Raw genomic sequence first — 27,549 nt, 5'->3', positions numbered from 1 at the left:
ACATAATATGAGTAAAGGCATGTTGTTCCTACTTTATTTTCTATTTTAATTTGATTCAGTTCAATTAAGTTACAATCGGTTCAGTTTAATTATAATCAGTTCAATTAAGTTATTTTATACTAAAGAACCGACCCTAATTAATGGATTATGAATAGAATATATTACCTCCGTTTATTTTATAATTATTTAGCAAAATCATATTATTTATTTTTACATTTCTTCAATAAACAGATTATATATAAAAAATCATATAACATAGTGAACTAAGAAAATAATTCATACTACTGATTTTTAAGGAGATAAAAAGTAAGATGGAATTAATATATACTTACTACGGTGAAATTATATATCAATATAGCAAAATGTCTTTAAGTAATATTATGCTATTTTACCAGTTATGTTTTCCAAATATTAAAATAAATAGTTAAACCTAAATTATTGAAAAAGACGGTCTAATTTTAATATAAAAGTAGACTTAGTCATCAAATAAAATAAACTAATGATCGAAAGAAATTAATTTAATCACTATTATTATTTTTTTTTTAATATTAGATCTATCAGGTCTTATTTTAATTTAAGGGTTATGTTAGGACTATGTATATCATTTTCATTAATTTAAAAATATGCGATGTCTTGTAAAACAACTCTTAAACCTATGCATTAAATCAATCTTGACAAAAACTATGGTATTTTGATCCAAAAACACTAACTGGCCACATGTTAGATTCTGCAATCATCCTAGTGTCCACAATCAATAGTCTCAAAGCTAAAGAAGCCAAGTGTTACTCATACTTCACCGTCTTAAGTTCTTTGCAAGTATACTATAAAGCTTTCTCTTTATTCTTTAGCTAACTAGAAAATACTAATAATCCATCCTTTCAAAAAATAAAATCCAGAAAAAGAACATATATTAACTGACAAAATGGCCCAAGAGCAACCACGAAGAGAAGCAGTTGGGCCAGAGCAAGAAGAGCCCATCAAATATGGAGATGTGTTTTATGTATCAGGTGAAGCAGCAGAAAAGCCCATTCTACCAGAAGATGCAGCCGCCATGAAGTCTGCCGAGGAAATAGTTATGGGCCATAGCCCACTTGGTGGCCCGGCCTCTCTTATGCGATCTGCTGCCCATTCTAATGTGCAAGCAGGCCTTGTTGACCCGAATTCACGTCGGACTACTGAGGGTATTCGGGTCACTGAGTTTGAGCCCAAGAATCATGGTACTCGGGTTGTCACAGAATTGGTCAACGATGAGGTTAGGTTTTTTTGGTCTCCTCTTACATGTTTAGTTTGGAGTTTGTCTAGGCAACCAACCGTTTGAGTTTCTTAGGGGATTCAAACGGGGGCAATTTGGTCATTTTAAGCCTTAAAAATTTCACACGCGTGTTGTTTGGTACCAATGCTAGGTTAGATTGGTACTATTGTCCGAAAATTTTGATACCAAAGTAAGGTTGCTTGGTACCAATCCTGATAACAATTTGATACCAATGCCAGGTTATAATGGTACCATTGTGTAACTTTTTGAGTGTTTGAGTCTTTTTTGGACTCAAACAGTTGGTTACCAAGGCTTTCTCGTTTAGTTTGGGTGGAAGAAATACACCGTCTGTTACTCTGTTTCTATTTTGTTCTATGCGGGTATGTAAATATATTTTTTTATGTTAAATATTTTTCTTTATATATTAGTAAAAATTTATAATAATTAAATGTTAATAAAATTAGGACCGTTCTATTTTATAAGTTCGGGGCGAAATAGAAATTTTTAGTCTCTTGTATATAGCCTAGTGGTAGAGTTTGGATTTTACACAAATAATATATTTTAAGAGTAAATATAGTATTTCATGTAAAGTTATGTTAGCTTATATTTAAGTACATGGCATTGGTACGTGTTTAAGTATTTTATTTATGTTCGAGTGTCAATGTTTCGATACATATACTTGAGATAAAATGAGGAGAAAGTAAAAATTAATTTAAAACTAAAATTTAATAATTCATAACATATTAGAGTGGTCATTTGTCATAGATGACCCTCCAAAGCGGGGTCATTTGTCATAGATGACCTCTAAAAGGGAGTTATTTGTCGTAGATGATCCCCTTAAAAGAGGTCATTTGTCATAGATGACTCCCCCAAGGATAGGTTAGTTTTTTAAAATTTTTTGTTGTATTTAGTTTTTTTTTTTTTTTTGGCTAGCATACCCCTATGCTAATACGAGGCAACATTCAAACAAACAGGTAGTAGGGCAATACGTTGAACCAAAATTTGTGGGAGTCCCTCCTACTGAAGGAGCAACAACAGTCAACAAGGGGGGAGTCACAATTGGAGAAACACTAGATGCTGTGGCACGCTGCGCCGGTGACCAGCCCATTGACAGAGCTGATGCAGCCGCCATTGAGGCGGCCGAGAAAAGAGCAGTCGGCAATGATCTCCCACCGGGCTGGGGCCTTGGAGCTGAGGCTCATTATGCAGCTTGTTGGAATGCTCGAGCACCCCAAGAAGGATATATGACTACTATTGATGATGTCCTTAAGGTAACCTATATTCCTTCCATCTAGAATTAATAAAATCAGATTATGTGGGTTATACTGACTTCGAACATGATATGTTAATTTATACTCGAATTTAACTACCTAACTAATACTCCATGTATAGGGTCTGTGATGTATTGCTCAAACTGGTCCATTATAAAAAGCAAATAGAAAGTTCAATTGTGTAATGATATATATGTACGAAATGAGTTCATAAAATTAATTGTATTTTTTCTGTTGTTTTTTTTAAAAACCAATAAATTAGAGAGGTTGTAATTGTTTTTTTAGTTGAGGGTATAATAGAGTTCGAACTATTATATAGGATGCTAGTCACAAATTGGTGCGTGATAAGATAGTAACACGTGAAGATGCGAAAGAGGTATTGGAAGCTGAAGTCAAGAATGATCCAGAAATGGCAACAACCATTGGTGGCGTCGGAGAGATGATGAGTGCAGCTGCAAGGTTGAATCAAACTTAAGAATCATAAAGTTAGTGATGCTATTCTATAGTTTATGTGGGCTTTTCTTTATTTTTGGTAGTATAGGTTCACATGTTCCTAAAGAAATAGTCTGTATTTTGCGTTCATAGAAAGCATGAGAGTCCATGTAACTTTCTTAGAAGGATTCTTATGTACCATGTATCCTACGAGTACTAGGTGTACGTACACATGCCATGCACAATCTATTTCAAGTCTTTTGCTTTTGGTGTAGCAAAGTCTCGTTTATCAGTGATGCTACATTGTCGTTACAAGGTGTTAGAGCACAAATAGAATGTGAAATAAGAGTAAAATTTCCATCCAGATATAAAATAAATCTAATGAAATTGTAAATTTTAAATCGGTAATTTTGACAAAGCACATGTAAGGAAGCAAGAGAACTTGCATGAAAATCTTCTGCTTTTGGTGTAGCAAAGTCTCGTTTGTCACTTATGTTACATTGTTGTTACACCGTCAGAGCACACGTTAGAGGAGAATGTAAAATAGGGGTAAAATTTACCTCAGGAATAAATCTAACGAAATCGTACATTCTAAATTGACACATTTGACGAATTACTTGTAAGGAAGCAAGAGAACTTGCATGAAAATCGGGAACAAAAGAAAGCAAACCACGATGAAACTATAAATAGAAGAACCTAAAATACAAAACCAAAATCATAAACTTTGGTACCAAACAAATTCCATTTTTGCTACAACCATAAATTAAGCAAGCATCTACTTGCACATTTCACGGCATCTAATTAGAAGCGCAAAATAAGCTACATGTCAAACTTATACACACAATTTCACAAATAAATCCCAACATATATACCAAAAAATAAGGTTTGATCTCATTGTTTTCTTTATAGGAATAATCTTGCATCATAATTAGGAAATTAAGCACTTTGTGTAGTATAAATGTCTAATGAACAACATCAACGAGATGCAATAGCATCAAATGAAGAGCCTATAAAGTATGGTGATGTGTTTTATGTATCGGGCCAAGTATTAGCCAATAAGCCCATATTACCCGAAGATGCGGCCGCTATGGAGGCAGGAGAGAGAACAGTTATGGGCCAAATCCCACTTTGTAGCCCAGCCTCCGTTATGGAAGCGGCGGCCGCCATCAATGTGCAATCGGGCTCTATTAGCCCGAATTCGGGCCCGGCTAATAAAGGAATTCAAGTTGTTGAGACTGATATGAATGGTATTCGGATTGTCACAGAAACAGTTGATGATGAGGTCATTTCTCTTACCTTGGGAAAAAAATGTGCATGCTTAGATATCATTATTGATGGTCAATAATAGATTATTCTCATTGGATCATCCGATTTTGACTGCATTGGATATAGTCAGAAAAAGTAAAAGGATCAACATCATATTTTTCTAAGAAAATAATATAATTTTTTTTGGAGCCCTTTCCGAAAACCTCATGATACAAAGAATTTAACTCTGGGTTGTTTTAGCACGGATAGTACACTCAATTAGAGGCCCACCAAGCACTCCAACCTCCTCCCCTTTTCCCAGCATTAGTGAAATAATGCTTCCATCAAGATTTGAACATGTGTGAGAAAGGAAGCGATACTATTGAACTCTAAGGATCCTTGATAAGAAAATATATATTATAGGCCAGTATAACCAAGCCGAATTCAAGTACATAAATCTATTATATTTGGTTTAAAGTGAATAGGTTATATTCAATTATCAGTTTACCAACTCTGTCTAATGGAAGATATCTTAAATAATCGAAGCTAGTTTGGTGTTAAGACTTCGCATAAACACTAATTCTACTAAATCGTAATTGATATGTAAATTTAATAGGCATTCTTATTTGTGCATGACCTGGTTATTGGGCGGGTCAGGTCAGGGTCAGTGCGGGTCGGAAGCGGGTCGGGTCATAAGAGGGTCGCCTCATAAAGGGTCGGTAGCGGGTCAGGCCAAATGGATAAAAGGCTTATAGCGGGCCGATAATGGGCGGGTCGGTAAACGAGCAAGAAAAACAAGGAACAAGGCAAGTATAAATGAATGCGAATCCGAATATGTAATTGTTTTTACAAAACTTATTTTATTTTTTGAAATTATTGGGTTTCTTTGTTGACCCTATAATGGCACTATCCAATAATGACCCTGTCCAATAAAAGCCCTGTAAAATTGACCCTAACCCTTTAACCATTGGGCTACCCTGTCCAATAACCACGTCTATTTGTGCATTAATCATTATTCTCATTTATGCTAATGAGTAATCTATGTTGTCCTATTAATTATTAATGATGTGACAAGTTGCATTATAGTAGAATTTGTAATTGGAGTAGGTAAAATTCTCAAAATAAAATTCGTGATTTATTTTGCCTTTCTGTTATATCGAGTCAGGTAAAGTTCACCACTTGAATCGACTTGAATTATGATATAGGCTTTATTAGATTTAGCGCATGATATAATCCAATATCATCATTAGAATTTTATTATCAATTACCATAAAATGAGTAGCTAACTATTGCATATTAACAAATGAAAGGTTTGATTTGCATAAACAGGTAGTAGGGCAATATGTTGAACCGAATTTTACAGGAGTGAATTTGACTCCTCCGGCACAAACACCTGAAAGAGAGTCGGTCACAATTGGGGAAGCATTGGAAGCAGTAGCACTTTCTGCCGGCGACCACGCCGTCGATAGCGCTGATGCAGCTGCCATAGAGGCTGCCGAGAAAAGAGCTCTCGGCACTGACACATTGCCTCACGGTAGCCTTGCCGAGGAGGCTCACCATGCAGCCGCTTGGAATGCTCAAATATTGCAATGTGAAATTAGAACTACTATGGATGACATCCTAAGGGTAAGTACTAGAACACAATTGTTTATTGGCATCACTACATGAAAAAAAGTTAAGAATTATGTAGGTTATTCTTTTACAAAAATCTCCTCTTTATGGTTGGCTTAATTTATTTAGCCTCCTATTTACTTGATTGTGAATAATGTAACTATAATTATCCTATCGTAACAAAGTAAATTAGAAAATGAGCTCCAAAAAAAATAAATGCGTCTTGTTAGTATAAGTATCTTTGTTAAATTCTTTTTAAAGCTAACAGATATTAAATAAATGGTTTGAAATAAATTTATTGTCTAATATCTAGTTTGTGGCAAAGCGTGTTATCTTGATGATTGGACCTATATGATTTTATTCTTCTTTTATTGCAGACATATATATGTGATATTAGATAAGTTATGATGGTATGGATAAGACGATCGATTTCTTGTTGTTTATCATAATGTTACCAATTCGAGGTTTGCAAGAACTATATTATTGATATAGGAAAGAATAATAATATTACGTCTTTTTAACATAACAAACTAGTTATTAGGTTCGGACTATGTCCCGAGTAAGAAAAAATTTCATTTATTCATATAATACTTTATAATAATAACACTAAATACAACTTAGTCTCGTGGTTAAGACTTTATTACATGTACTTGAGGTCTTATGATCAAACCTTATACTATGCAATTTTCAAATTTTTTTTATTGTACATGAATTACATGAACTAGAACTCTCTAGAGGAGAGCGCCATGTGGCACTGTTTACTCCCTAGAGGAGAGCGTCATGTAGCACAGTTTTTTTTGTTTATGCACGCCTTCTAATATATTTATTTATATAGATATCTAACGTAAGTTATTTTTATAAACACGATTAAATTATCCTAAACACGTGTGAAAACATTATCATTTTTCTTATTACATAAATACTTTCTAATAGATCTAGTTTAGTACAAGTGTGAATGTAAAAATAAAACAATTCGATGATTATGTACTAATATAGATGTGCTTGATACATATGTAGGATGCTAGTGATAAATTACCGCATGATAGACCAGTAACACATGAAGATGCCAAAGCAATATTGGAAGCCGAGGCTCAGAATGATCCAGCAAATGCTATCACTGCTGGTGGTGTGGGTGAGATGATGTCAGCAGCGGCAAGTTTAAATAATCCTAAATCTTAATTAGGGTATTTAAGGGATTGGTTAATCAAATTTTAATTGTGGTGTATATTTATGCTGTGTTATATACTTCATATGTACAAATCAAATGTTTATTCTAACAAGCACATCTTTTTATTAGAAGCTTTCTAGTTCTTTGGCTCTTTTTGTATCCCAGTTGATGATGATAAGTGTACAAATTTTAATGATTTAATTTTGTGTATCTTGTTTTCCTCATCCGCTTTGTTGGTACAAAATCAGTTTGTTGACCTTGCAAATTAGTTAATGCACATCCAATAGTTTGATGCTGAATGTCACGTACGGGAGGCTTAATCCCTGGTGGTTACCGATTTTAATTCAATAAAACCTTGCTAAAGTACTTGTTGCAATTTAATTAATGATTAAACTACAACGTGCATTAAGTTCAGGCGAAATACAATAAATAGAGCAAGCAATAATTAATCTTTTAATTAAACCAAAACCTTCTCATACATACTACAAACTTTAAGAGATTTTACAACACATTTGAGGATAAACCATGCCCGGACAGCTAGAGGGAGAGCACAAAGATAGTTACCTCCATGGTTTCTTGCTTCGATCGGAAGATTATAAAACTTGGCGTCAGGACATATTCTAAATCTAATGGATTAAATATAACTCCAGAATGGGATTGGCTTAGTCTAGGCTACGCTAAGAAAAAAGAAAATGCAAGTTGTTGCGTGATGTTTGATTATGTGGTTGATGTGAAATACCAAAAATGTCTTGGCCTAATGGTTAATATTGAGTTGATGTGAATAATTAGATCATAGATTTGAATCTCCCTTTCGAATATATTTTAGATACTTCAAAATGTTTTAAGCTGTTACACTGGAGAGTGCTGGTTCCTTTTTATCTTTGTGATAGAGTATAAATCTATTCTTGGGGCCTCAACCATCAGCTTAAGATTTTGGTTGAGTTGGTCCTTTGACATGGTATCAAGAGCCAGTGTGACAAAAAGATCACGGGTTCGAATCTCATCCACCCCTCCTTTCGCAGTGGAATATTTAGCGCCAGGTATGAAGGAGACATGTGCTGCATCCACACTTCAAGCCCAAAGGGCTCTTGCGTGAGGGAGCGTGATAGAGTATAAATCTATTCATGGGGCCTCAACCATCAGCTTAAGATTTTGATTGAATTGGTCCTTTGACACTTTGTAATTGGATAAAAACGAGTACCATAATTTCAGGAAAATAATTGCAATCATGCATAGTTTTGTATGCTCTTGACAGATCTTTCAAATAGCAATATAAATATCACAAGATAAGACAAGACTCAATATTATATTTTGGTTATAAAGCTTTAAAATGTTATAGCTAAGCTAGTATACCGTAGTCCACTCATTGAACTCATCTAATTCCACAATTCACAACTATATTTCCTCCCCTGTCTGTTTTTAAGAAAATAATTGACTTTCAGACTTCCACTCCTCCTTGCTTTGATTTTTGCCAAGTGATACACTATGTATGATAGTTTTTGAAACTGAAACGATCGATACAATACGAGTTAACAATCTAATTAAGTTGATGTTGAAATTTATTGAAAGTCTACTTGTGAGTGTCCTATATTGGAAAGAGAAGAAATTGTTACGTTTAATAAGGTAGAGGGGTTACTCCTATTATCACCAATTGGTTTTAGTATAGAACCTCCTTTGGGCTTATAAAATGGACCGAATCTCTCCTCCTCCTTGTTCGGATCACCCAGGCCCGTTTCATATTGTTTCTGAATTTAAAATGGTATTAGAGTTCGGGTTGCGGGTCTCGTCTAAATTGGGTATTTGATCGCTACTGGATAGGGATTAACCTCGATAGGATGAGTCCCTAAGAGGATTTATTGCTCTGGCCTTTCTGTCTTGGCCTAGTGGTTAAAATTGATGTGCTGTGAATGATAGGTCACAGATTCGAATCTCCCCTTCCTTTTTTGTACTTTGTATTGATTTCGTGGCTCATATAAATCAATCATTCTTTTGAATTACTTACTGATTGAAAAATTAACATCCTACAGATAATTTTGGCCGGACTTCTCAATTAATTTTTAATTTAAGACCATAATGTTCAATTTTTTAAAAGTTACCCACCTCAATAGTTTTGAATTTCAACTATGAAATAACAATCCATTATTATTCTGAAACAAACAAAATGTACTTTTTATTAGCCAAGAATTGATACACTTGCAAATTTCAAAGGATCATCACATATGCTCAAAAACATATGTGGAACCAAATAATAATAAAACAATTTTCGTAACATTGAACATTCAACTCCAATAACCATTCATGTATGGCTGGCTGACCTACATTATTAAGCTCGAAAGACAACTAAGGATTTTGGGATCCCGCAGTGTTTCCAAGCCAAAACAAATCCACAAACAAGATGCTCTGAATCTTCTTTTGTATTCATTAATTTGATAGTATTGTTGTCAGTGCAAATCAGATGAAGCTCTGAATCTTTATGTCTGTTACTAGTTTAGCTGTTTCAGATATTATAATCAATTTAACTATATACTAGTAGTAGTATATAATTAATATCATGGTCATTTCCACGCCTTTTCTAGGTAATTATTGGCTTAATAACTCCATTAATTGGATGATCAATCATTTTAGCTAGCTAATCTCTGATTGTATACTCTAATATGCATGCATTAATATAAAATTTGTCTTTGACACACACTGAGTATATAAGTAATCTATCTATAAGGCTATAAGCCTATAACTATATATATTTGTCCCATCCTTCATAAGTTATAGGGTTTTGACTTTCGTGCTTGTCAGATCAAAAACACAACTTTGACTTTCAGTATCTTTAACTTTGTTAATTAGTAAAAAAAAATTGAAACATAGTAAAATTTATATATAGCGTAACATATTACGAAAATATACATTGATACAAATCCAATAATATTTTTTAAAATAACAGTATTTGTTTTGAAATACGGTCATGTTGAGATATGTGAATAGGTAAAAGTCAAAATGTTATAATTTTTAAAGAACGTGTAAGTATATATTAAGGACTTTTCTAACTTATGCCACAAGGAATAGGTTTAGAGCATAAAAAATCTCATATAAGATATCATTATACAAAAAGTTTTCATCACAACAAGAATCCGCCTTTGTAGCGTCTGAATTTAGCGTCCGACAGTATAAGCGGACGGTAAATTCACAATTAGCGTCCGATGTATGACAAACGCAAAATAGCGTCCGCTTTCTGAAATGTAGCGTCCGTTCTTTTAAACGAACGCTAATTAGCGTCCGTTGAGTAAAATTACCGTCCGACAGACGGACGGTAAATAATTGATATAAATACGCGCTTAACTACCTCAAGTCGACCAAAACGTTTACCCTAAGCCCACGCGGCCCATGCTTCTCTCTCTTCCTCTTTCCACGCCTTTCTCTCTTCCTCACTCACGTTTCTCTCTCTCTCTTTCTTTCAGATCTCACGTTTCTCTCTCTTTGTTTTAGATCTCACGATTCTCTCTCTGTTGTTTCAGATCTCACGAAGCCCACGGTTCTCTCCACGTCCGAAAGAGATCACGGTTCTCTCCACGTCCACGTTTCTTTCAGTGAAATTTAGTGAGTAAATATGTTTTTTTTTTTTTGTTTTGATTGTTGATTATGGAGTTTCTCTCTCTCTTTTCTCGATTTTCTTTGTTTTTTTAATTTCGTTTTGCGTTTTCTTGTTCTTTGTTTTTCGGTTTTTCCTAGATCTGAATTCCATAAGATTTTTAATTTTTTTGTTTTTCGATTTTTCTTTATTTTTTTGAGTTTTCGGATTTCTGAAATTTTACATGAGTTTAAGTACCTTGAGTTTTATTTGGTTGAATTTCGGATTTATTTGTTTAAATTTGGGAAATTATGGTTGAGTTTTTTAGAAATCAGTTTTATTTGTTTTTTTTTTTTTCGTTTTTCGTTTTTAGTGCTGGGTTATTATTTGAAAAATATCAGATCTAGTCTCTATGGCAGTATGAATGCTTGAATCTACTGCATAACATTAATCAATTTTAAAATTAATTAGTTTTATTTTTTTTTGGTTGATTTTTTTGATTTTTTGGTACTTATAGGTTTCTGGCGCGGCGGAGTGGTGGCTGCGGTGGCTGTCGCGGTGGTGCGGTGGCTGTCGCGGTGGTGCGGTGGCAGACGCGGTGGTGCGGTGGCAGACGCGGTGGTGCGGTGGCTGTCGCGGTGGTGCGGTACATTGGCAGTGGGTCCGACTCTTATTAGATTGAAGTTTTTGTATTAGATTTTATGTTTTTTAGTTACATTGTAATTTTAGATTGTAATTATATATATTTATTTTAAATAAAATTCTCATTTGTTTAATTCTCAATTTTTGTTATTCTAACATTGTTCATTTTGAAATAATAATTAAAAGTTAATAAAATGAATATAAATAAAATAATAAAAGTAAAACCTTGGGCAAAGTGAAAGTTCATAATACTGTCAAAAAAAAAGAAAAAGGAAGCTCATACAGCTCATAATACCTGCTGGGCTAAGTGGTTTAGCGTTGTGGCCTACTGGGCATTTAGCGTCTGCCTTCTTCTTTTAGCGTCAGAAATTCAGACGCTAATTAGCATCTGACATTTCGGACGCTAATTAGCGTCTGAAATGTCGGACGCTAATTAGCGTCAGAAAATCAGACGCTAAATGGAAAAATCGGACGCTAAATCTTTAGCGTCCGCCTCTCGGACGCTAATCCAAGTATTAGCGACCAGGGGATTTGCATCAGACTTTCAGCGTCCGTTGTCGGACGCTAATTATTTTAGCGTCCGATTCCGCGTTTTTAGCATCTGATTTTTGCGGACGCTAAAGGCTGACATTCTTGTTATGCATTTCAAAATCCAACCAAACTAAAAAAATCTTATATGATTATTTCTATCTTATTTTTATTATCTCCAAATAGAATCTTGTTGTGTTATATTTGGACCTGTGATTTCAAGTATAAATAATCCATTAATCCTAGGTAACATTACAACTCGAACCCCTCAAAGCTATGGGTATTAATCGAGCGAGTCAACCACGGGAAGGCCCTGCTTGACTCGACTCAACTAGAAAACTTGTTAAGCTCACCAAACTCTTGTTCGACTCGTGCTCGTTAATTCTTTAATTTGCAGCTCGACTCGAAACTCGACTTGACTCGATCTCGATTAGCTCAAATCAAGCTGGATTAGCGCGACTCGACTATTCGAAAATTATTTTTTAAAATTTGTTGTTTCTCTTAAACTCGTGTTACTAGTTTATGAAATATGACCATAGTCACATGAGGTAAATTTTAATTGGGATTGGTAACTTCGATCTTATTTGACAGAAAAAAAAATCATAGACAAATATATATAAGAAAAAATTATTAAGTAGTTGCTCGCGAGCTTAACGAGTCGACCAGAACCGTGCTCATTAAGGTTTCGAGTCGAGACGAATTCGAGTCGAGTTTTGACCAAGCGTTGACTGAGTCAAACTCAAGTTGCTTGTGAGCTGCTTGACTCGATTAGCATTCCTACTCAAAGCAAAATACAATGGATGACAATATATATGAAATCGATAGATTAAAAAATAAAGAATAACTACAATCAACTATGGATCGTATATCCTTTCGGCTTTCAGTTATGGTAGTAGCTTCCGTACACCCTCCTAAGTCCTAACAGTCTAATCATAAGTTATAACAGATCAGCTCAAGGAGTTTCTATTTGATACGATCATTGATTAAGCTTTAATCTTCTATTTCTTTATTCTCTTAAACGTGTGGTCTTATTTTTTATAATTGTGTTTGTATACATACTAATACATAATCATATTGTTATAACTTTGGTTAAGTGAGATAAATCAGAGGAACGTTCCTTATAGCGGTGGGTATAGCCATGTCGGGCATGCAAATCTAAAATCTCCACTTACATGAAGCTTCCCCATGATAACATCAACGTACTTATTAATTAAAAGTTAGTTAAGTGATTGTAGAATAGATAAGAGTAGTATTTAATATATCTTGATGATAATATGATCATACGCAAACGCAAGAGTATACTACCTCCGTTTCTTTTTAATTGTTACACTTACACTTTTCACGCATGTCGATGCACTACTTTAAGCCTTTATATCTCTAATTTTGTATTTGTAAAAAATATAAAAACTACATATTAATAAAATACATACTAATACGAATCTAACAAGATCCCATATGACTATGTTTTTATTCACGTATAAATCACAAACGAGGGTCAAAGTGCAATATGTGAATAGTGTAAAATGTCAAAGTGTAACAATTAAAAAGAAACGAAGGTAGTATTAACGATAATTTTAATATTGTGCATGGAGCCACATTAGCTATGTGTAGAAATGATACGTCTGTTGGCCAAAAAGAAAATGATAGGTCATATTGTACATTTGTACGTATGATTTAATAGCTTTTCGATATTCCAAATTTGTATATCCTAGCTATCGAGCATACTTAATGGATTAAGTACATCTAGGTTCTACCATGTCGTCTTTGGCCATGTGTAAAAGTTGTGTTAGTTCACAAGATATTAATTGTAAACTAGTTATTATGCTCCGGTTATGTCTCGAGTAAGAAAAATTTTTATTTATTAATATAATACTTTATGATAATAATACTAAATACAATTTAGTCTAGTGGTTAAGACTTTAGTATATGTACTTGAGGTCTCGGGATCAAACCCCTATACTACGCAATTTCTATAAAAAAATTATTGTACATGAATTACATGAACTAAAACTTCCTAGGAAGAGCGCCACGTGGCATAGTTTCTTGTTTATGCACGCCTTTTAATATATTTGTATAGATGAATATGATCAATTTTGATATAAAGTTATGGCACTATAATATGCATTGTGTATTAACGAAAATTGAGATTTCGAGATTGAGTTGAAGCACACTGAGTAAGCGGATAATAAAAGGCAATGAGGACGCAAAAGAGTTTTAATAACGTGGTTCAATCTATACTCCGGACTAGATCTACGTCCACCAAATCCACTAATAGCAAATTCCCCTAATACCTCACTCAAGGTAAAGTCCCCACTACTGACTCTAGTAGTGCTCCCCAACACTTAACTATAAGCATTTCTAAGTTGAATCAAATACAAACTCATGTACCTAACCCAACACTCTCTATAATAATGTGAAAATAAGCAGATGCTATCATGCTATGCATGTTCAGCTTTTTAAAAGACAATTTTGAAGATCAATTTCCTTTTTAATTGATATGATCCTATCTCACGGAGTATCTAAGGATGTTTTTTCTAAAATATTCTTAAATTATCTTCCTAAAAACTTATCTCTTTCAATGTATTTTTGCAAAGATATTTATTTCTTTTTCATAACAAATTAGATTTTAGAAATCTTGTATCTTTAAAAGAAAAATAAGATTTATCAAATCCCCTTTTTTATTTCAATGGAATTTTATGTAATTTTTATTATTGTGTTATTTATTTTACTAACTCTAGTAAAATTAAATAAACACAATAATGTCATATTACATGATAATTCTTCTATAAGTGCACACATATTTTCAAACATACTAATTTGGTTACTTATTACATATCCGCCTTAATTAGAAGTCTAGCATTCTTTCATAGTTAGCAATCTTGATCATCCAAACTTTGATTTTTTGACAATTTTGTACCATGAAACAACCAAACATGCTATATACAAAAATGTCTTTATCATCATCAAAATACCTATGGATATAGAGTCCTAACATGTTGTCACACGCTCGTCATAACTCATACACACACTAACCCTGAAGCACGTGTACATTACACGTCATCCACTCATATATGCCCAAGTTATTTGAGCCGAGCATAGCAAATTAAAGTTTGTTTCGGAAAGTTCGTGAGCATGCTTGAAATATGTTTTAGCTACATTATTTTCCATATTATAGAAATTAAATGAAAAATTATACTTAAATTGTGCACAATACTTGTGAAAAATTCAAAGTAGTCTAAAGCTATTTACAGTATATTTGTAATATAATTTTTTATCTCAAGTTGAGTTTTAAAGTAAATTGAATTAGAAAATTTGAACTCGAAAAAACTCAAGACACGGCTCGAGTAAAAGTGTTACGAGCCGAGCCAAGCAACCCCAGACTCTGTCTCGATTGGGCTCGTGAACAGCCATAAGCCCTAGTGTACAAAACAGGCATTAGCCTCTAACCATGTCAACAAAAAAATCACCAGTTGGCAGTAGTGAATTAATGATGAAACCCACATGAGATATAATGGAAGCTAAACAACCCATGGTATCTAACGGCACTAATTATGCCACTGTTTTTCTGTTGCTCGTATATGTTTGGATCTTTGTTTCCCAGTGGCCTCACTCCTCCGAATAGGATCAAATACATGAAACTGAAAATTTGGCAGTAATATATGAAAGAAAAAATTACGTACAGTAACTTGAACATATATACATAAAGCAATGAGAGTACAGTACTTGAATTTGGTTGCTAATCGCATGCAGGATTCAGGAACTTTCATGTCGACAGTGGACAGGACAGTCCAACCTGAATTATAGCAGTTGTACCTTATGGTCTTGTACAACGATATTTTTATTCTTTTCTAATGGTAGGGGGACGACTTGAACCAAATCTCAACCTTTATAGCTTCTTGATTAAGTTTTTTTACAACGAGAAAACTTACATTAATTAAACAACGAAGTACAACCTAATGTTAATATAAATAAATATAAAACAAAGTAAAACTTAAAGGAGCTTATTAGCTTTTACATGCCATAAAAAACAAAAACAAGTAAAATCGATAGAAAGTCGCATGTTAAGTAGGGTGTTGCTAAACAATTGTGTTGGTGGAGTCAAAGCTCTTATGGCTGATGGAACTGCGTACGTGGTAGGAGAAGCGAATGTCGTTAACGATCCGGACAACGAACAACCAATGACGAGCTTCGCATCTCGCTGCATGAGCAATCATAACGATCTTCATCAGTCACCTGGGATTCTTGGTTCACGATATGTTGAAGAGTCACGTTCCTGGGTGACTTATTACTCTCTCTCAAGAGTATTTCAAGTTTCTCCGTTAGGTAAGAGAAACGCTGAAATCCACCAAATGCAGCTGGGGTGCTGCCTTCAGATTTGAATTTTTCAAGCAAGGACCATTAAGATTAATGTCAATCTGAAAAGAGAGCTAAACATTACGAATTCTCAAATACACCTCCGGCTTGTAAAAGTGGAAAACACATGTCCAAACCATGAATATAGTTCATTGCCTCGACCACGCTCACACTTCTCATCCTCTTGAGTCACATGTTCCTTTATCAAAGATTCCAAAAAAGCTACATATTCTACTACTACAACATTAAACCACCATCCCTTATCCAAGTGGCAAACATTTTTTAATTGTCACAACCAACTACGAACAACAGCCTTAATTAGCAAATTGAAAGAAACAACTTACGTCAACTATTTGACGACTTCCCACACATACTAAGAAAAAACCATCATACTTATATCTAACATAGCTAGCGAGGGGAGCCCAATAACCAGGATGGAGGGAAAGGGATGCTTGAAAACCAAAACTCGACCAACGAAGGGGGAAGGAACTCGACAGTATAATGCGAACAAGGGATGGGGAGGGGAAGCCCAACAAACGAAAATAGAGAAGGGGAAGGGAATACCCGGCGAACAAAACTGGAGGGGGAAGGGAAGCCCGACGAAGTTAACAGGGGAGGGGGATGGGAATCCCGACGAAGTAACAGGGGAAGGGAAAGGAAGCTTGACAAATGCAACAAGAGAGGGCGGAGGTGGAAGGGACGATCTTAACGGAAAAACTTAACGTGTGCCAGGTGGATACGACAAACTTGAAAACTTCAACGAATTGAAGAATACAACTAAAAAACCTTGAACTGATAACCATAAATCTAACATGGGAAAGGGAAGGGGAGGGGATCAACGACCACCTTGCCCAAGCGGCTCAGGTGGTCGGAGAGCCCCTAGGGTTTCATGCTTCTTTTGAGGATTCACTGGAGAGGAGTTTTTTTGTTGTGAGAAAGCGGCTAGTGCTTTTTTTATTAAGAATTTAAAGACTAAGTATTCTTGATAGTAGGGAAAAGGGTTTAAACCTCATATCTCTAGAATATAAGGTAAATACCTACCAAATGATCAAATTTTGTTTGATCTACGCCCTACGGTTACATCATCTTATGTGGTACTTGAATGTTAGTATAATATTGCTGTTATTTTAACTTTCTTTTTAACTTTTACGTTAATGTGAAGCCTTCATCAATCATCATACTCTCATTTTCGTATAGTTGTTATTACGATATGGACAATTCAATGTTAAAGGACAATCATATGGTGTACTTCACCAATACTAATAATTTTGACCATATTCAACATTCACACATATGACTATGTTTCACTTTGTTAAAACATTTTTGCTTGCCCAATTTTGTCTTACATAAGTAAATATAATTGTAATTCAGTTTGTTTTCTTTTGGACTTCCATTTAGTTGATATTAACAAATTAATTTAATAAGTAAGTTTCACTAAGGCTTTGTTTGATTAGACACAAAACAACTTCACAAAAAAATAATTTTTGATGTACTTATTTTTCAAATAAACATACAATTGTAAATTAATTTTACTTTATATAGTTTGGTATCTTCTCAAAATATGCTTCGAGCCCCACTAAGGGCCTGTTCTCTTCGGCATAAAACAGTTGAACTGAACTGAACTGAATTGAACTGAACTGAATTGAAATAAATAGTGATATGTGAGAATAAAAGTATTGTCAAGAGCTGAACTGAACTGATCTGAACTGGTATGAACTGAATTGAATTGAATTGAACTAAATTGAATTGAATTGAACTGGACTGAACTAAACTGAAAATAAGTTGGGGAGAACAGGCCCCTAAAAAAAATTAACTATTTGGGACAATTGATTTTGTGTGCAAATATACCGACAATAACACAGAATAAAGAAGAAATAACTTGAAAATCCGATAATTGGGAAGATAAATCACCAAACTAAATTTGCACAAGAAATTTGAACAATGTAGCAGGAGATGATAATATAAGACTCTTAAGATCTTTGTATATCTTTCTAAAGTATTGTATAAGCCTATCAAAGTTTAATCCTAATAAACATTCATATTTTGCTCAGGGTTTTAACAACACTTCAAACTTAGAATCATGTTTTCGAATAGCTATACACCGTACTCATATTAGGGCACAATGCTTTTACAATCCAAGTCGATATATGTTTCACAATCCAAGTCAACAAAACTAGCTATATGGAGAAAACAAGCTTACAAAATCGTGTAGTATGCTCTTGACATTTTTTAAAGTGAGGAGAAGGCGCCCTAACCAGACCGGAACTTCATTCAGGTCAACCTGGTCCGGGTTTGCAGGCAAGGCCCCTTGGGAGTAGGGGGTATGGTAAGGGGAAATCTCCACCCCCAAAGTGCCTCTAGTGAGGTTCGATCCCAAAACCTCAAAGTTGTAAGATACAAACCACACCACTAGATCAAGTACTACTCGGTATGCTCTTGACATAAGGCACATACAAAGAGTTGGGTCTGAGGAAAAGTATTCTTGTACAGGTCTCCTAGGTTACGAGATTCAATCCTTGTACATAGGGGTTTGCAAATAAAGACTAAGGTCGGACCTGAATTTAGACCGGACCGGATTAGATTTTGGACTGGACCAAACCTGATTGATGATTCAGGTACGGTCCTTGGTCCGCGTAAAACCCTGATTACAAGCTTCAGGACTGTTAAAGTTGATGCCTTGAACTCGACAAAATACTATTTTGCAGGCCCGCTCGACCAAGCCCGCAACGTCAAAAGCTTTGGAGAAATTGACCACCTGATCGGGCGGCTTAGCTTTTACGCGATTTTGACTATTTCTATTTTGAGTTATCTTTTAGGGTTTTATACGGAGTTCCTTATGTTATAAAAGGCCTCTTTGGTGTTATTTATTAGATACAACTTATGATACACTTTTAGCCTCTAGAATTTAGGACTCCTTGTATTATTCTCTCCGGTTTATCTCCATTATAGTGAAAAAGCTCGAATCCCCCACCTATGGACGTAGGTCTATTTTGACTAAACCACGTAAATCTTTGTCTTCTTTGTTTGCTCTTCGTTATTGTTTCTCATCCTTATTATTTCATTGATTTTGTTCCGCATTTACAACACCTTAATTCCTAACACATACAGGAAATCCCAAATTTTCGTAGTTTTTTTTTACTTATTCGATCCCCTTCCCCAGCCCTAAATTCCATTTAAAATGCTAAGTCGTTTCTTTAACTTTCCACCTCTGTTTTCCTTCCTCTAAGAAGCCTAATCAAATCCAAGAAAATTAAAATCGAAAAATAGGTCAAAAGATGATTTATATATGGCTATTTGATTTTTTTCATAAAATAGGTCGGAACTTGATTTTTCCGGCCAATCCGGTCTCCAATTTAAAAAATTCAAGAATTTCGGTCTACAGGTCCAGCTAGTCCTGGTCCGATACGGTTCAGGACATGTACACAACCCTACAGTTGTACGTGCCCCCTATTATCCCTCCAATATAATAATGAACCCAAAACTCGGAAGATTGGACCTAAGTGGGAGGCTATTCCTTCCAAAATTGAGAACAATATATTCCTTTATTTTATGGACAAGGGAATTGAGTAACTCAATAAGTATATAGAAGTACTAATTATAATCGTAGTAAATAAAACAAATGGATATGGTACATAGTGACTGATAGTCTCAACACTTGTAATCGAAGGCCACCACCCCCATAAACCCAATCCTCCCCACAAGTCATGATCATGATAATTTCTATAATTTTTCTGAAATATCAGGAATGTAATAAATTTGTTGTGAATTGATGTAGACCATGTTAGTTGGATATGTACATGTACATTACAAGCTAGATGTGGAGCTGTTTTATACTCTCCCCACCATGTGCTCCAATTTTGCAACCCTCGTTTATTTGTTTCTCAAATATAGTTATAATTTGTTGTAATTCATATAGTATGATAAAATAACGTCATTTTCTGTTGACAGTTTAGATAGTACATCCGATTCTTTTCCATTGACGTCTTTCTTAAGTTGTTGCATAGAATTAGAAAATAAGTTGGCTTGCTAATTCAATCTAATATCTTGTTGTGGATGTATATGGAATTACTTATAAACAGTTGTTATGGGTAATCTGTAAATATAGTAGATTTGGACATGAGTCCTTGTAATGATGGAACCACCTAGGTAAAATTAACTATAATAGGAATTACTTAAAAGGTAATTTATCAAAGGTTTTGTCAAAACTTATGAAAATTTGCAAAATTGTGTTCTTGGGATTGTGTGTAAATTATTCTACACTATGTAGGGATATGCTTTTGATTAGCTCGTATGATTTGGTGGGTTTGCACTTTATTGTGAATCATCTTAATAGATCAATTATAGTAAGCCAACTACTACCTTAAAGAAAATATAAAGAGTAAATAAGACCAACACATTTACCATAATTATGGGCGTGTGTGCATCTGAGTGACATGAAGTGAATGACATGTGTGGCGCGTGAGGTGCATGCAACATGCGGATGTGTGTCGTCGTATCCGTGTTAGCCAGCCCGCCAATACTTTTTTATTGGGAAAGATTATTGGTCCGAATATCAACCACTGCTAGGCTACTAGTCTGCAGGGAACACCAGCTCAGAGGCTGGGTATAAGGCTAAACAGTCCATAAGTAACTCCCCGACATGTTGTTGGGATGAGGATTCGAACACGGGACAATTCCTTGTAATTCAAGGTGGTACTCCACTGAGCTACCACCTCTCCTCAAATTACCGTCAATTTGAAGTAATTAGACAACCGCTATGGCTAGTAGATAGAATTCGTAGTCAGATTTAATTAGTCATGATCTCCAATAGTATATTGAGGTTAAGTTCATTTAAAAAGTTCCCAAGAAAATGGTGGGAAGAACAATAGTTCTTGCAAGAGAAAAGTACTTATTGATCTAACATTCGGAATCTAATAATTGTGGATATTTATATTGCTAGAAACAAATGTACATTGCGAAGGTACGACTAACTTGAGTCATGAGGTAACTGTATGATTGTCTAAGGTAAACTAGCCATGAAAATATACTAGCTACATAGCTGGATTTGGGTCTTTCAGCGAGGTATGAAGTTCTACGAGAGCATTCATTATACACACTGGTGTATCAGCATTATGTGCATGGTATATTTAAGAGGTTTTTTCCCTCATTTGGAGCTTTAATTTTACTATTATGTGAATTTTGCTTATTTGGAAGTTTCAAATGATCAATGAGCAAAAAAAAAATAACCTTAGATGTACCATGCTCACGGTACATCCTGGTGTATAATAAAAGTAGTAAAAGCTTTGATGATGTTCAAAAAGATAATAATCAGCATAATAAAAGTTGGGCCATGCATATACAATCTCGACCAACCACGGAACAAATCGCATGCCAACGAACTGATGAAATTGATTTGCAAACTCAACTTACCCGATTCTGTAACAAGTTAGTCCATTCCTCAAATGAAAAGGTGGCTGATATATATAGAAGAAAAATCATACCCCCTACCTTTTAAAGAGTAAAATGTTTAACAAAATTCTTAAGTTTCGAGATTAATTTAATAATAATATATACGCATCAAGGATTGTATTTTTAACAAATGTATGGTCAAATTGAAAAAGTTTGATGAACTAATTGGAGTGAAAAAAAACCACATATCCTTATTGTAATATCAATTTGCTAAATTGTTCAGTAATACCATTATATCCGTTCTATGCATTTCAGCACTCTTGAGATAGAAACCGGTGCTAGAAGCGGACACCACCGAGCACCAAGCCCTATATGAGGCCCAATCACCCCATGGCCCATGCACCCCGCAGGCTCCCGGATTCATGTAAAATAATTCACGATTTTTTCAGTTTTTAGGCCATTTTTCGACTTCCCGAGGCTACGCGAGTTTTTTCGTCCCGGACCTCTCTAGGGTCCCCGGGGTGCCTGAGGATCCCCCATGGGGGCTCAGACCTTCATTTCCTTCCCACTTTTGCCTTCCCTTGGCTCGCTTGGCACGACCCTAGCTAGGCCTAGGAGGACCTCCAAACGGCACCACATGACCCTTCCACGGCACGAGTGTGCCTCCAAAGGGTCTCCCACGGTCCCGTGCTGCACCCCATGGGCACCGGTGCCTGGGCCCCGCGGGCGCCAGGGTTCGTGTATTATAATCCACGATTTTTCCAGTTTTCGAGCCATTTTCCGACTTTCCAGGGTCCGTCGAGTTTTTTCGTCCCGAACCTTGCTAGGGTCCCCGGGGTGCCTGAGGATCCCTCATGGGGCCTGAGACCTTCATTTCTTTTCCACTTTTGTCTTCCCTTGGCTCGACCCACGCTTGGCCTAGGATGGCCTCCGGATGGCTCCCCATGCCCCCCTTCTAAGGCACAGATGTGATTATTTATATGTATATATAAGGTTTTGATAGATTGCGGAACTTGGAATGCAACTTCTAAGTAAGATGATCCAGGCTTGTCCATGAAGATCGATTTATCATATCTCTTCCTCCAATTTCCACCATTAGTAATTTATATTTCTTTTAACATGGTAAAATATGATAATTTCAATTTACTTAATTATATAAGAAATATCAACACTAACATATATAAGTACATAACCCCACATTAAATTTGATCTCGTTTTTCAAATTTAAACTCTTGTTCCTCTTAATAAATGCAATATTCTCAAAATTCATGTAGAGCAACTTTTTTTAATCACATCTCAATTGGACAAGCATCATATCAGGTTTTTTGATGAATTAATTAATGAAGGTTTGTCAAATATGTCTCATACTTTGCCCCATGTGTCTAATTATTACTGTAGATCACCAAAACAACAATTGTATATATGAAGACCTTGATCATCTAATAATTAATTTTGCTCTCCTAACCTCACTTTCCTCTCTCTCTCCTCCTACCAACACCCTTAAATACAGCTCACACACAAACGTCTCTCTTTACAAGCCAAATACAATCTCACACACACATAAATTCACAAACTCACACTACTACAATCTAGAAAAAAAAATACACACATACACTATGCCAAACACACTAGGCAAAAACCTCCACTTATGTTTCTCCCTAATAAAACGTCCACAACCCCAAATAACACATACCCCACAAACCACCTTAAACAACCACCAAAATCATAACTCCCCCTTCATCAAAAACTACAACTCCCTCTACGAAGACAGTAACAGTAACAATAACAGTAACAGTAACAATAACAGTAACAATAACAATAACAATTCGGCCTCCCCGGCCTCCCCATCCTCCGCCTCCACGGACTACATGGAGACGGAGGACACAGGCTCCACAACACCGGACCTCGCCACCGCCTACGCCTCTCGCCGGTTTTTTATCTCCTCCCCAGGCCGTTCCAACTCGATCGTCGACTCCCTCTCCCTCTCCTCCTCCTCCACCTTATTATCTCCCTTAGAGGAGTCTACCCCGGCCGAGGCGGCCGGGGGCGTGGCCGTGCAGACTTATTCACCTGACCCGTACGTAGATTTTCGACGATCCATGCAAGAGATGGTGGATTCACGTGATTTAGGAAGCTTGGAAGTTAAAGAAGCATGGGAATATTTGCAAGAATTATTGTTGAGTTATTTGGGTTTGAATCCAAAGAACACTCATAAGTACATTGTTGGAGCTTTTACTGATCTTGTTGTTAGTCTTATGTCTCCAAATATTAATTATGAAGAAAATGAACTACCTTCTTCATCATCATCTTCATCTCTTTCTTCTTCTTATGGTGGTGATCATATTCATAACAATGGTGGTAAATATGTATGATATTAAAGTATTCATTATTATTATCATATCATTCAATAATCAATATGTAACTAATCCATTAAATTTTTTTTTGTCTTTAGTACTTGTACATTATTAAATTGTATGTTTCATATTTTATTTTTGTTTTTAACTATTACTTAACCCCACTACATTTTGTACAACTTGGGAAAACCAATTATTTGATGTGAAATTAATTATTGAGAAGAAACGACTAATTGGTTTGGTTGGTTTTTGAGACAAGATCGGATCGGTTGGCTGGCTTGTATTGATATATATTGTATATGACACTTTCTACCATAAATTTTCTCAATCGCTTTTTTTTTTTTTTTTTTTTTTTGAGGGGATTCTCAATTGCTTATATTAGTCACATCGAATGATACTTTTTTCTTCTCTCTTTACTTACTATAAAGAGTTTTTCTTGAGATCGCTTACTTTAAAATCAAAATTAGGCAATAATAAGCCTAATATTAAAAAGAGAATTAGTCCAATAATAACTAGGTTAATTTCTTTCAGTGACTAGTTTAATACATTTAGTGATTAGGTCTACTTTTATATTAAAATTAGACCGTCTCTTTTAATCATTTTTTTTACTATAAAAGCTTTTTTATTTGGTTAAAGTTTATTAAACTTTAACTTGCATTGAGAAATATTATGATATGAAATTTTATTAAATTTATCTTAAAAAATTATAATATCACCTTTTTATAGCGTTTTAGAATAATATGCAGATAAATATAGAAATTGTCAAATGATTATCCTAAATATTGTAATGTAACAAAAATAACAAAAGTTGCCAAACTAAAATGTAATATTTCTTTTATTTCCTCACACTTTCAAATGAATGTTAGATAGTCATATTCTTGTAATTTCTAGTTGTGAAACTGTACTATTTTTTTTAATAGCGAAAAAATTTGCATTAATTAAAATAAAAAATACTTTTTCATTGATATATATATGCTACTGCTACTACTACATTAGAAAATTCTGCTACTCCACCTAAAACAAAAAAAATTTATAAATGTCAATAGTATCATGATTTGTTGGTTTATATGACTTTTTAGCACTGAATCAAAGAGGATAAATAGTATCACTGTCCCATGCAGAAAGGGACTAATCACACAGACCTCAAAGATAAAGGTAAAGCCATTGCTATTGTAGTGTTTTTATTTCACTACAGTTGTTAATTCTCTCATATATATATATATATATATATATATATATATGCAAAATTTTAGGCAATCTCACTTAACTGCGATCATATATTCATGAGTATTTGTAATCTTTTAGAACATAATACCTGTGTTATCATTTATAACCAACTATGATATTCTCTCCCATTCAAAATATAAAAGTCGTTTTAAGGAATTTGATCTAAATGTTAAGAACTAAGAAGGTTGTTAAATTTAATTACATATGAACTGATAGTATACATTAAGTGATATTAATCGTATTAAAATGTAAATAACATACTACTATATAGTAATTCTATATTGACTTTATAAAGTGACGTTTAATGATTCTCTATATCCATATAATAAAAAATATGTATTTTAGTATATCTTAGATCAAAATAAGATATACTATTTTTAAAATGACATTTTTTTTCAGTACATTAGTGGACCCTACCCCCGATTGTCTATCTCAAATATGTAGAACGAGAATCAAACCCCGCGCCACAGGATAGGGATGGAGTTCAAGGACCAACTCATCTACACATGATTCTCTTAAGAATAACATATTCACTCCTAAATTTGAGTTTTTTTGTTTGTTTGTTTTGAAAAGCCAAAATTTGAGTTTTTGTTCTTTTAATTAATTAAGAAAGATAATAAATTTACCGCAATTATTTAAAAGCTATTGATGATGTGATAATAGTGAAATATTTTTAATATTATGGAATACTCTTTCTAGTTTTTTATCATTCTCATTCCCCTGTGCGCGTCTCCCAATGCACCTCTTTCAACTTAAATATCTTTCATTATATATTAGTAAATATTATAATAATTAAATATTAATAATGTCTTAATTGAGACGAATCAAACAAGACCCCACATGACTATATTATTTCTTATAAATTGAAAAATAATATTGAGAAGATTTTCTCTAAGTATGAATAGTTGTCAAGATTTCAAATAAAGAAGATATTAAAAAAATAGAGAAAGTACCTTCTCCAAGGACTTTTATATAATTTTCTCATCTTCTTGTAAACCAACATATATATACTTTTTGTTTCCAAACAAAAAAAAAAATTGAACTTATAAGCGACGTCACAATTTAAAAAATGTGGTTAGTTCAAGATGGAACAAAATTTAAAACATGCAATCTCGATCCAAGTAATAATTGTTGTTTGTCTCCAAAGTACCTGATGCTGAAAATATTTTTACTTAACATCTACTATTATGAGCTTTAGTTTACTATTTACCACCAATATAAATATTGCGAAAGATCCTTTATACCAAAAACATATTATCTGATCTTACAATTCTATTAGACAATTAAAAATTACACCACAAACTTTAATCTTTTTATGTATATATATATATATATATATATATTATATATATATATTATATATATATATTATATTATATATATATATATATATTATATATATATATATATATATATTATTATATATATAATATATATTATATATATATATATAATTAAAGTAGCTAAAAATTCAAACATCAAATTTGATCTATCCACCTTAGTCTTAATCATAAGTTCAATATCTAATTTATTGTCAAAAGACCAACTCAAACAAGAGTTTAAACTAATGATCGGAGCTCCAAGATTTGTTTATATGTTACCGAGCCCCTTTTCGTGAGACTTGAGAGTTTACTGGAGCTTGAAGTTTGGATGCAAAATAGGTCAATTGATACCCGACATTAAATGATCCGCTATAAAAAGGAAGGATGGATGAAATTCGAACTCATAACCTTCTTGTCACGCCGGTTTCCATGCCATGCAATGATGCAAACTTTTGCTTGAATCGGTCCGATCCATTAACTGTCGGAATTTCGGTCTTTTTTGTGATTATTATAATAAAAATAATTACTTACATATATTTATGTCATAATATAAGTCAATTTGTATTCCTTACTACTCCCTCCGTTTCTTTTTAATTTACACACTTTGCTTTTTAGTCCGTTTCTTTTTAATTTACACAATTTGCTTTTTAGTCCGTTTCTTTTTAATCTACACACTGCTGTTTTTGCTATTTTTGGTAACATATCACATCTATTTTCTCCTCCTTTTCCATCCATATCATTCACACTTTTCATATTTAAGCCCATTTTTTTGTTTTTCTCTCTCACTTTTCAGTTTCTCTCTCCATCTTCTCAGTTTTTCTCTTATACACTTGTACTTCCTCCTTGATTCTTACCCAAAATGAAATAAGTAAATTAAAACGAAACAGATGGAGTATAAGACGATAGTGATGTAAACTATCACTACATCAAGACTCATCTAGATTCTGATCTAGACTACCAATTGAGTTGTGCCACCGTCTTACAAGCCGACGCAATTTTCCCATTTCTAGTAAGGATGGGAAGCTTTTTTTACTTTCACTAGAAAAAGTCATTCATGCTTACTACAAACAAAATATACCTCATACAACCAAACAACTTAAACATAAACATAAATAAACAATTTCAAATCATACATTTTAGAATTTGGAGTATGCATAGGCTATAGCCAATAGGCATCTACCACGTCTTAGTCTT

General features: G+C 34.2%; 3 protein-coding genes across 4 annotated transcripts; all 3 read left to right on the top strand.

Moving 5' to 3' along the window:
• Window positions 1-843: 843 nt before the first annotated feature.
• Window positions 844-3,234, top strand: LOC104894506 (late embryogenesis abundant protein 32). 2 transcript variants are annotated; one of them, XM_010680755.3, is made up of 3 exons: window positions 844-1,252; window positions 2,227-2,523; window positions 2,843-3,234. In XM_010680755.3, the coding sequence occupies exons 1-3, from the start codon at window positions 923-925 to the stop codon at window positions 2,996-2,998; spliced, it is 783 nt and encodes a 260-aa protein (XP_010679057.2). In that variant the 5' UTR covers window positions 844-922; the 3' UTR covers window positions 2,999-3,234. The 2 variants fall into 2 exon arrangements, with proteins under 2 accessions (XP_010679057.2, XP_048499951.1); XM_048643994.2 differs by lacking the exon at window positions 2,843-3,234 and adding an exon at window positions 2,645-2,796.
• A 679-nt stretch (window positions 3,235-3,913) lies between these two features.
• Window positions 3,914-7,118, top strand: LOC104894505 (late embryogenesis abundant protein D-34). Its single transcript, XM_010680754.4, has 3 exons — window positions 3,914-4,237; window positions 5,530-5,826; window positions 6,829-7,118. The coding sequence occupies exons 1-3, from the start codon at window positions 3,914-3,916 to the stop codon at window positions 6,988-6,990; spliced, it is 783 nt and encodes a 260-aa protein (XP_010679056.2). The 3' UTR covers window positions 6,991-7,118.
• A 15,578-nt stretch (window positions 7,119-22,696) lies between these two features.
• LOC104894504 (transcription repressor OFP12) lies at window positions 22,697-23,973 on the top strand. Its single transcript, XM_010680753.4, has one exon. It carries the CDS (start codon window positions 22,793-22,795, stop codon window positions 23,822-23,824), a length of 1,032 nt encoding a protein of 343 aa, XP_010679055.2. The 5' UTR covers window positions 22,697-22,792; the 3' UTR covers window positions 23,825-23,973.
• Window positions 23,974-27,549: the final 3,576 nt, after the last annotated feature.

Source organism: Beta vulgaris, chromosome 5 (assembly GCF_026745355.1).
Source record: "Beta vulgaris subsp. vulgaris cultivar EL10 chromosome 5, EL10.2, whole genome shotgun sequence".
In the NCBI taxonomy this organism is placed as follows: Eukaryota; Viridiplantae; Streptophyta; class Magnoliopsida; order Caryophyllales; family Amaranthaceae; genus Beta; species Beta vulgaris.
Note: the sequence above shows the minus strand (reverse complement) of the source record. Positions and strands in the feature narration are given on the sequence as shown.

Coding starts and splice junctions, on each gene's coding strand:
- LOC104894506 (XM_010680755.3), top strand. CDS start 923: ATGGCCCAAGAGCAACCACGAAGAGAAGCAGTTGGGCCAGAGCAAGAA. Junction 1,253..2,226: donor CAGAATTGGTCAACGATGAG/GTTAGGTTTTTT, acceptor TCAAACAAACAG/GTAGTAGGGCAATACGTTGA. Junction 2,524..2,842: donor CTATTGATGATGTCCTTAAG/GTAACCTATATT, acceptor ACTATTATATAG/GATGCTAGTCACAAATTGGT.
- LOC104894505 (XM_010680754.4), top strand. CDS start 3,914: ATGTCTAATGAACAACATCAACGAGATGCAATAGCATCAAATGAAGAG. Junction 4,238..5,529: donor CAGAAACAGTTGATGATGAG/GTCATTTCTCTT, acceptor TTGCATAAACAG/GTAGTAGGGCAATATGTTGA. Junction 5,827..6,828: donor CTATGGATGACATCCTAAGG/GTAAGTACTAGA, acceptor ATACATATGTAG/GATGCTAGTGATAAATTACC.
- LOC104894504 (XM_010680753.4), top strand. CDS start 22,793: ATGAAGGTTTGTCAAATATGTCTCATACTTTGCCCCATGTGTCTAATT.